Here is an 11337-nt window from a genome sequence, read left to right on the forward strand (position 1 = left end):
CCACAGGTCCTTAAAGAGTCTTAAAATGTCTGAAATAACGTTTTTTTTTCTAATAAAATGCCTTAAAAAGTCTTAAAATGTTCAGATTCAATAGGTCTTAAATATTTTTGGTCACATTACCGCTAAAATATCTTAAGTCTGATGGACCTAATCAGTGTTTACCATCATATATTATTATTATATATTATTACCATCATATATTATATATATTACCATCATATATTATATATATTTGATGTTATATGTATTATTTCGTCAGCAATTAAATTTAGTTTTCTTATTACATTAAACACATTAACAGTGAAAATATCTGAATTACGTAATATTTTTTTTCAAATAAGTAACGCCACGTTTTAATTGACAAGAAAATATATGAGTTATTTTTTTTTCAAATAAGTAACACCAGTTACTTTTCCCCCCATTTATTGACTAAAAGCTCTCCTGTCCCCATGTTGAGAGAAATCGGGAGTAAGATGTTAGTTCTAGAATAAATGTGAACATACATTAATTAACCGTACTCACAAAAAACAGATTCAGTATTCCTCAAAATGAATAAAAACAGTGAAATTCAACTCAGAATATGTTAAATATTCTTTATGCATTTCATCCCATTTTATTAACCCATGTCTTTGCTGCCAACCGATGATCCAATTCAGCCATACTAAATAAGCAAAAATTACTCAAGATAAAAAATTTTCCTTTTTTATCTGGTTTCCTTGGTCTGCTGTACCTAAAATTTGAAAAAAATAATTTCCAAAAAATAAACATCATCAAATGACATGACATCACACCCTGTCAGATTTAATTATTTACGCAAAAAATACAGATAAGGGAAAGGCCATGTGTGACAAAGTTAGGACTCCCTATGGAAGTTAGACACCCTATGACTCAACTGCCTGTAGATCCTCTTTTAGCACTAATAACTTCAAGCATTCATTTTCTGTGTCACTTTATCAGTCTCTCACATCGTTCTGGAGGAATTTGGACCACTCTTCTTTTCAATGGTTGTTGCTCCAGTTTATGGCTGGTCTTTTTGGGCATAAATCCTCAAATAAACATATGCACAGCTCTCACCACAGCATTTGAGTCAGGATGAGCTCTGAACTTGGACTGGGCTATTGCAACACCTTGATTCTTTTCTTTTCAGCCATTCTGTTGTAGATTTGCTGTTGTGCTTGGGATCATCCCAACTCTAGATGTCGGACAGATGCCCTCGCATTTGACTCTAGAAACTTTGATATGCAGAGGAGTTCATGGCAAACTCAATGACTGTGAAGTGCCCAGGTCCTGTGGCTACAAAACAAGCCCAAAATGATCAGCCCTCCTCCAGCATGCTTGTCTTTTGGTATGAGGTGTTTGTGCTGATATGCTCTTTAGGTTTTCACCAAACTTGGCACTGTGCATTATGGCCAAACATCTCCACTTCGGTCTCATCTGTTCAAAGGACATTATTCTAGAAGACTTGTGTTTTGTTCAGATGCAACTTTGCAGACCTAAACTGTGCTGCAATTTTTTTTTTAGATAGAATAGGCTTTCTTCTGCCATGCCTTCCAAACATGCCATTTTTGTCCCATATTTTTTAAATGGTATTATGATATTATGGTCATGAACTTTATCATTTAACATGTTAAATGAGGCCTGTAGAGTCTGAGGTGTAGTTCTTTGGTTGTCTGCCATTTCTCTGAGCTTTACACAGTCTGATCTTGGGGTGAATTTTCTGGGACGTCCACTCCTGGAAGAGAGAGGTGTCTGTTTTAAATGTCTTCCACTTAAACTTCAAATTGTTTGAAAATGGCCGTATTACTCTTTTGATGGCTGCAACAATCGCTTCTCTGAGATGATTGCTGATGTCTTACCTCCTTGGCATTGTGTTAACACACCTGAAGGCTCCAGACCAGCAAACTGCCAAAGCTTATGCTTTTATAGAGGCGCTCAGACTTGCTGATGATCAGTTAATCAAAGGTATTTGATTAGCAGTGCTTGACTGTTATTTACACTCTTAATTCCAATGTTAACAGTAAGGGCGTCCTAACTTTGTCACACATTGCTTTTCCATTTTGGCTTTATTTTTGTTTAGTAAATAATGACATGTGTCATTTGTCATGTGTTGTTGTTCATCTGAGGTTTTATTTTCAAAATTTTAAGACCAGCCAAGGACCAGTTTTTTTAATGATGTCCTGATATGGAAAACCATTGAATTCAATAGGGTGTCCCTTTTTCACATGACTGTATGTACATGACATAGGCTTTCATAATTGACTTTAGTTTTTTTGAAACTGAAGTACAAAAACCTATATAGTTAGATACTGATAGTAGCTAATAAACTATGTCTATATGTTAAAAATGTTGTACTTAATAAAATGTCACAGCAGTTTAACATTTATTCTACATGTTGTGTTTCAGACAGGAACAGGTTCATGAAGGTGTGTACAGCCCATTAGAGGTAAAAGTGGAAACAAAGGAAGGGCAGCTTCTCTGTCGGACATATAAAATGAACAATTTCAGACCCTGTTCACCTTCACCGCAGTATAAAAAGGTAGACTTTACTGCCCATTATTAGCCTTACTGACCAAACCAAAACATAAAATTGAATGACAGATCACAAAGTGGATAGTTCACACCTCTGATCAAATATTAACATGTGTAACTTTCAGATGTTTTAAATATAGTTGTATTTTAACCTTATGTACAAGATTATCAAAAGACCTCTCTGACTGTCTAGTTGTCTAACTATAATTGGAGGTGTCAGTGAAGAGTTTCTTCTTCATGTAAATGTTATCTCATCTCATTTTCCATCTAGGTTGTGTGTTTAGGAGCTCAACAGAACAGCTTGCCTCAAAAATACATACAGAAACTTCTGGCACTGGAGACAAACAACTACAGTGGCACCTCCATATTAGATCAGATTACAGACATACAGGAATGACCTGCATGAAATGACCTACATTTTTTCAAGCTTATCAAGTCAATTAATCATAAATAAAGTCCTGGACTTCAACCCAATGTTAGTGTTGAAATTTCTTTTGTAATAAGAACTGAACAGAAGATACAATGATTGTCATAATCAGCTTGTAAAATGATGATGGGTAAAATGATGATGGTAAAATGGGGCACCAGAACAAATGACAGTTCTGAAGAAGAAACAAAAGGTTTCTTTGTCTGGCTTTGGATCAAGTATTGGATTATGGAAAGTTCCACAAACACATCTGTGTGTGATGATCACTAAGGGTTTGTGTCTGTTGATTCTGTTGAATGTGATGCCTGATCCAGAGAAGGTCAGACTAACATCTAAAACCTGTGAGTAAAACACAGACAGTCAAATGGGGGTGACATTAATGCATTATCCACTTTAGAAAAACTAAAACAAACTTAGCTCTATTAAAGGTGAAGTCCACTTCCAGAACAAAAATTTACAGATGATGTATTCACCCCCTTGTCATCCAAGATGTTCATGTCTTTCTTTCTTCAGTCGTAAAGAAATTATGTTTTGGGGAAAACATTTCAGGATTTTTTTCCGTATAAAGGACTGATATGGTACCCCGATTTGAACTTTCAAAATGCAGTTAAAACTATCCATGAACCAGTTATTTTCATAAAAAAAAAAACAGAGCAGAGTTAAGACATGAGATGGGAGTTTTTGTTTGACATTAACCGGAAAAAAAAAAAAAAGTATATGACATTGAAAAATATAAATTATATTATTTTTATGAAAATAACCAATCGTTTCGCTAGATAAGACCCTTCTTCCTCAGCTGGGGTCGTTTACAACCGCATTTGGGATTGTTTGAAGCTGCATTTAAACTACATTTTGAAAGTTCAAACTCGGGGCACAATAAAAGTCCCCTAAAAATCCTGAAATGTTTTCCTCAAAAAACATAGTTTCTTTATGACTGAAGAAATAAAGACATGAACATCTTGGATGACAAGGGGGTGAGTAAATTATCTGTAAATTTTTGTTCTGGAAGTGGACTTCTTCTTTAAAATTAAAATACAATCCTATGATTAATGGTGTCAAAAAGCTCTATTTAATCATCTAGTTTATGATGTCAAATCCAAAACTTTTAACCTTTGACTTGAAAATTTGTAATACATATTATAATGGACAGATGTGGGAAAATAATAAATGATGTTCTTACTTTAAAATAAATAAATAAATAAACATTAAGATGCTATTTCTTTGTGAATTTAACATTTCATGTCCCAAAGTGTCTCTATTTAACACAAATATTGATACACACTGGTAGACCAGAAAATATTAAAAATAACACAACATAAAAAATTACATTCATATATTTCATTAATCAAATGACAGTACTATAAACAGAATAAAACAATTTATAAAATGAGGAATTATTCAACTATAAAATAAAAAATAAAATAAATTTCAGTTACATTGGACATTTTTAGTCACCACTACTCACAGAAGTGTCTATAGTCCATAATCTGGATCATCTTTTATATCAGAGAGCAGCTTCACAGCTGAATCTCCTAGTTTATTTCCAGACAGACTCTCAGGTGTGAGGGGTTTGATCTCAGAGCTGAAGCCAGAACAGCACAACTTTCATCTGTGACACCACAATCCCTCAACCTGTAGAGAACAATGACACTCTTCAGTCTCTCAGTTCAGGATCTACAGCCCAGACAAACAAGAACTTCACAATCAGAAAGAGAGACTTGATCCACGACACAACTAACAGGTCTTGTGGTAGGAATGCATGTATCTTCACAGAAACTGATATATGATGTTACAGAATCTGTGAGCTTGTCCAGATTGGTGGCTGCAGCTTCAAAAACACTCCAGTCAAAGCAGGCTTGTATATCCCACTCTGCTTCATTAGTCCATCTATTTACTGTCCTTATTATGGGTGTAGATCAGTGTAAGGTGAACCAAAAAGGGAGGACCATTCCCGCAACGTGCCCCTCACGTGTTTATTGGTTAAGGTTAGGGTTAGTTGTAGGGAGGGCTTTATTATCCCCAAATTGGCATTCATTTAATAATTTAAATAAAAAATATATTTTACTCTCAATATGATATCAGAAATCTAGCACTATTTGCACTAAGTAACAGCATGTAACTACTATTGTTGCAATGAAAATACTTCTATTTTTACTCCTATTTTTAGTGTAAATAGAATCTATCACTATTTGCAAATAGTGTAAACCGCGTATCGCTAAAAATACTGTCATTTTATTTAGTGTAATAGAACCCATTGTTTTTTGGGTAACACTTTCTATGAAGCCCCTGTTTATAATACATTATAATGGTATTTCTAAGGCATTATAATGAATGCATAATGCATTATAAAAAACCTTATAATATGCTATATCGTCTCATGAATAAGCATAACAACAATTATAATACATTATAATACTTGAGAATTTGAGGTTATAACTTTTAAGATTATGATAATTTATAACACACAATGGACAGCATATAAAATCTACTTAATTTATAATTTATAATTACATTTTATTTTTTACATTTATATTACGTTTTAATTTTGATGGCCCCCCTAGTCTGTTGACAATAAGCAATTTTCCAACTTTGTCAACTAACACTCCTTAGTGTGGTTTCCAACCACGTTCCTGGAGGCCCCCCAACACTGCATGTTTTCCATGTCTCCTTAATCAAACACTCCTGATTCAGATTCATTTGGCTTATTAGTATTAGTATTAGTATTAGTATTAGACTCCAAGACCTGAAATGGGTGTGTCAGAAAAAGGAGATGCAAAATGTGTTGGGAACCACTGCCTTAGAGTATTAGTAGATTTAGGTTAAGGTTAGGCTAGGTAGTAGGGTCACATACTTGTAAAGTTACTTTTAATCAGTTTGTCTTTTGGGGAACCATCAAAATACAGTGTTAGCATATATTTAACATACTACTAATAATAATTACTGCTAGCTGACATGCAGTACCATCAAAATAATCAAACTGATAATACAAATGTGTCATATTACATATTAATCTGATCTGATACCTGATCTTATGGAAATTTGAGAAATATTATTATTATTACTTATAAGTGGTCTTTGTATGCTTTAAGTAAAGTGACATGCGTAACATGGCAAGATATGAGACTTCTAATATGTTATAACTATGAGGAGGTAATCATAATCTTAAAAGCTATAACCACAAATAAGTACAAATTATAATAAATTAAAACTGTTTTTATGAATACTCATGAGATGATACAACATACTATAAGGTTTTTTATAATGCATTATGCATTCATTATAATGCCTTAAGAATACCCTTATAATGTGTTATAAATACAGGCTTCATAGAAAGTGTTACCGTTTTTTGCACTTAGTGTAAATAGCATCTAAGAAAATGTATAGAAGTAGAAGTGATTAGTAAAAAGGTTTAAAAATCTAAAGTTTGCAGTGTCCTCTATATCATTGAAATGTATGCTGTAATGTACATTTTTTATGTTTTAAATTATTATTTAATGTTTTTACAATTTAACAATTATGTTATTGTCTATTGTTGTAATGGTTTTGATTTTTTTATTTCAAATGTCAGTGATTATATCAATTCAAAACATTAAAAAATGCATATCTAGTAATATGTATTTATTTAAATCTACTGGTAAAATCAGGCATTATGAAGACTAGCAAATATTTCCCCAATACATTATTGCACATATTATATTCAGTATTACAGTAGTTTAATATTAAATCTCAATAAATCTTCATTGCTTCTTGTGTGCTTGACAAAAATATAAACAAAGGTGTTAGATTGTTCACAGAAGTGCCTCTCATTTGCAGCAATTGGAATCGATTAGAAAGACAATAAAACAAGCTAAGGAGCAAACCAGATTCTACATGGTGCTTGAAGGAATTCATTTCAGTATCACAGAACAATCAAATGTACAATTTAAATGTACTCCAAAATCTTAAACACTTCTGTATGAAAACAGTTAAAATTGTAAAAAAAAAACTTTTAATCAAATGAAGATTAAAACAACATCATGTTTAATTTATAAAATCTTACCACAGTGTCTTCAGTTCACAGTGAGGATCCTTCAGTGCATCAGACAGCAGCTTCAGTCCTGAGTCTCCTAGTTTATTTTCAGACAGATTCAGTTCTCTCAGGTGTGAGGGGTTTGATCTCAGAGCTGAAGCCAGAGCAGCACAAGCTTCATTTGTGACACCACAATCTCTCAATCTGTAGAGAACAATGACTCTCTTTAGTCTCTCAGTTCAGGATCAGATAAACAGGATCTTTACAATCAGAAATAGAGACTTAATGGGATAGTTAACCCAAAAATGAAAATTCTGTCAGTAATTACTCACCCCATGTCATTTCTAACCCATAAGACCTTTGCTCATGTTTGGAATACAGATTAAGATATTTTTGATGAAATTCAAGAGCTCTCTGACCCTCCATAAACAGCAAGGGTACTACCACGGTCAAGGCACAGAAATGTAGTAAGCACATGGTACACGTGACATCAGTGGTTCAAAAGATGCATGAGTGTGGTGCTGCTGATGTACACACATGGATCATGATACTTTCTATAACGGTGCATATGCAGAGGGGAAGAATTGTTGGATAAAGTCATTTTTTTCATTTTCTTTGCACACAAAAAGTTTTCTTTGCTTTGAAAACATTACGGTTGAACCACTGATGTCACATAGACCCTTTTAATGATGTCCTTACTATGTTTCTGTGCCTTGATCGTAGTAGTACCCTTGCTGTGTATAGAGGGTCAGAAAGCTCTTGGATTTCATCAAAAATATCTTAAATTGTGTTCCAAAGATGAACGAAGGATTTATGGGTTTGGAACGTGATTATGATGAACAAATCCAAAAGTTTCAGACCCACTTCTACATAGGCATTTGGGAGTTAATTTCAATTTTACCATATAATAAGCTTTAAATCCTTTTATGTATCATCCATTCACATGCATACTATCATAAAAAAATAAGTAAAATTATGTCAGACTCAGACACCTTGTAAAGAACCTAATGAAGATATAAAAACATCATCTTCAGTTACCTGACAGGACACTTTGAAGTGTTTTCTTTGTTTTTGTTTTATTCTATCATTCATTAATCCTAGCAGTAGGAGAATAAAGATTTTGACATTAATACAATCATACCTTAGTTTCTCTAGTTCACAGAGAGGATCCTTCAGTCCATCAGAGAGCAGTTTCACTCTTCTGTCTTGTAGTTCATTTCTAGCTAGATTCAGTTCTCTCAGGTGTGAGGGGTTTGATCTCAGAGCTGAAGCCAGAGCAGCACAACCTTCATCTGTGACACCACAATCAATCAACCTGTAGAGAACAATGGCACTCTTCAGTCTCTCAGTTCAGGATCTACAGCTCAGATAAACAGGAACTTCATAATTAGAAAAAAAGACTTAGTCCACAACATGATTAATAGGTCCAGTCTATGGTTTATTTGAGAGTTGAATTCATATTAACCATATAAAATATCATAATCTTTAAATCTTAATAAAATTTTTCATCCAATCACATGTATACTATTATAAAAAAGTAAAATGAAGTTAGACTTAGACACTTTGTAAAGAACCTAATGAAGATTAAAAAAAAGATTATCTTCAGTTTTCTGACAGGACACTTTTATGTATTTTTTTAGTTTTTAGTTTTAATTTTGTATTTTTTGTATATCATTCATTAATCGTAGTAGAATAAGAATGAACATTCTGACTATTTTATGCAATCTTACTGCAGTGTTTCCAGTTTACAGTGAGGATCCTTCAGTCCATCAGACAGCAGTTTCAGTCCTGAGTCTCCTAGTTTATTCAGTGACAGATCCAGTTCTCTCAGATGTGAGGGATTTGATGTCAGAGCTGAAGCCAGAGCAGCACAACCTTCATCTGTGACACCACAATCATTCAACCTGTACAGATAAAAGAACATGAATGATGAACTGAACCAAATGCAATTAAAGGAAAAAAAGTCCACAATGAAAAAAAACAACAAAAATTTAATTCATAAAAACTAAATTGTAATTAATACAGACAGTAAAGCACATACAAACAACATTAGAGGACAATCAGACACTATTTAAAGTTGCTGCTTGTTATCAGTTTTGACCCCCTTCATATCAAATTCTTCCATCGTCTCACACTGACCTCTGCGATCTACAATCTAGGGGAATGACCAGCACTGTAAAAAACAATTTGTTGAGTCAACTTAAAATAATTTGTAACCTGGCTGCCTTCAAATTTTAAGTTCAGTCAACTCAAAAAAAGTTTATTCAACTTGAAATGTTAAATTATACTAAGTGACAACTTAAATATTTGAGTTGAATCAACTTAAAATTTTAAGGCAGCTGGGTTACTTACCCATCTGTTAAGTGTATCAAACACTAATATCTAAGTTGTTACTTAGTAAATTAACATTTAATTGACTAAACTTATTTTAGTTGACTGAACTTAAAATTAAGGCAGCAGAGTAACAAATTATTTTAAGCTGACTCAACAAATTGTGTCTTTTATTTTTTACAGTGAGTGCTGCAAATTTAATTGTACATTAACACAAAATGATCACATCATGATTTTGTCATGATTAAATAAATGTCTGCGGAATTGGTGTGCAAGCAAAAAGTGTATTGGTGTATATTGTCATTATGGGCTGTAAATGGTAGACCTACACAAGCTCTTTAAGCCTTGTTATTATAGGACATGTCCACACAGAACTCAGCAGACAACAGTTTGGGACATAAAAATGCACTAATCTTTTGCAGTAGACATTCATTTCTATCAAAATGAATGGAGTAATTCATTTTTCAACATCTGAATAATCAATTCAGTATGTCATGTTTCTATTAATAAGAGTCTAAAGCAGTGATTCCCAAGCAGGGGTACTTAAAATAGTTACAATAAAGATCAGGGTTGAAAATTAACTAGGGCTAGGGAGCTGTTTTTTTTTTTTCTTGAATAGCATGATTTTAAATGTGATATTGATCTTATACAACAATTCAATAAAAATTGATGTATTTTAAGTGATTTACTAAAAAGGGCAAATTAGCATAGGAGTGCAGTTCCATAAAAGCGCAGATGGGAGGGCAAAATTCTGCATGTGATTTACTGACAATGTGCACATTAAAGAACACAAACACAGACAGATCATTTCCATAATGACCAGCACAATCTACCAAGAGCAGCGCAAATTAGCGACTGTTTTAAGACATGCTATTTTTAGGTGTTAAATTGTGATGCAAATACCAGTAATTTGATGAGTGTTGTTAGTAAATTTTGTTGCGATTTTAATACTGTCCTCCCATAAATTTTGCATCTGAAAGGGAAACTTCTACAAATGCATATTCAATAAGGTCAGGCACAGATCCCTTTTCTTGTTTTAAGGAACTGCCCCTCAACATGTCTGTGCATGGCACTGACTGGCAATCCTATTTAAAGCATAAACCAAATTTACACAATTTTGCTTCTTATGTAGCATGTAATTGAAAGAACTTATAAAAAATACTAAAACATGCAAATCTTAATTGCCTTTTCTTTCACATACAGCAATGGTATTTTTCACAGTGTTGGAAATACCACAGAAGGGGGTTATGATTGCGATCAGGTCAGGATGCTAAAATAATCGTACGCTACTACATTACTGCTGTTTGTGGCAGCAACTGTAGGCCTACAGTAGCTACTGTGTCATCTGATCTCTCCACTTTCACTCTCTGTGATGTAGAGCACTCTCTGTGTAGATCTTATTCAGGAGTGTTGGGTTTCCATGCTTTGCTGTTCCCTCATACAGACACTGAAACTTCTTCAGCAGATTTGATTTGAATCTGCTTTGAACCAGTTAAGAGCTTTGACTGAAATAATAAAACAACACATTACAGCATAATGTAATCTATCAATTTTGCCTTTTTCATTTTTTATATTGGCGTTTTTATTTTACTGTCTATCTAGACAGAAATGTTGTACCTTAAATCAGATGATGCGTGTCTTCCCTCAAATTTTGGTGGTGTTTCCACATATCTGTCACTCTTTATGGACACACAGCTGGACTCTGTGTGTGATCTCTTCCTGTGGAATTGAGTTTAATATGATATACAACAGTTTAAAGCAGAGATAAGAATTCATTTAACTGATTTTGCAAATCAAATGTACAACAACAACATAACATAAAACACAACAACATAGATCTTACCAACACTGACAAACATTTTTGAATATATTTACTTTTTTTTTTTTTTGCATAAAATTAAGATTATATTAAAAACGTTTATCTACCTGCATCCTGGAGAAAACTCTTCATCGCTGGATTCTTTGTCCTCCATAATTCATTCAGTCTTCACGGTGCTGCACAGCTACGTCTTAAGAGTAAGGATTTAATTTCTGATTGACT

General features: G+C 33.4%; 1 protein-coding gene and 1 pseudogene across 1 annotated transcript in view; one reads left to right on the plus strand and one right to left on the minus strand.

The window, feature by feature from the left end:
- ggcta (gamma-glutamylcyclotransferase a) overlaps window positions 1-3565 on the plus strand; it is a 6628-nt gene extending 3063 nt beyond the window's left edge. The window contains exons 3-4 of the mRNA XM_051136738.1: window positions 2404-2536; window positions 2801-3565. Coding sequence (XP_050992695.1) covers window positions 2404-2536; window positions 2801-2926 — 259 coding nt within the window. The 3' untranslated portion in view covers window positions 2927-3565. The remainder of the gene's footprint in view (window positions 1-2403; window positions 2537-2800) is intronic.
- Window positions 3566-4417: 852 nt separating this feature from the next.
- Window positions 4418-11337, minus strand: part of LOC127181560 (NACHT, LRR and PYD domains-containing protein 12-like) — a 333774-nt pseudogene continuing 326854 nt past the window's right edge.

Source organism: Labeo rohita, chromosome 19, assembly GCF_022985175.1.
Source record: "Labeo rohita strain BAU-BD-2019 chromosome 19, IGBB_LRoh.1.0, whole genome shotgun sequence".
Lineage (NCBI taxonomy): Eukaryota > Metazoa > Chordata > Actinopteri > Cypriniformes > Cyprinidae > Labeo > Labeo rohita.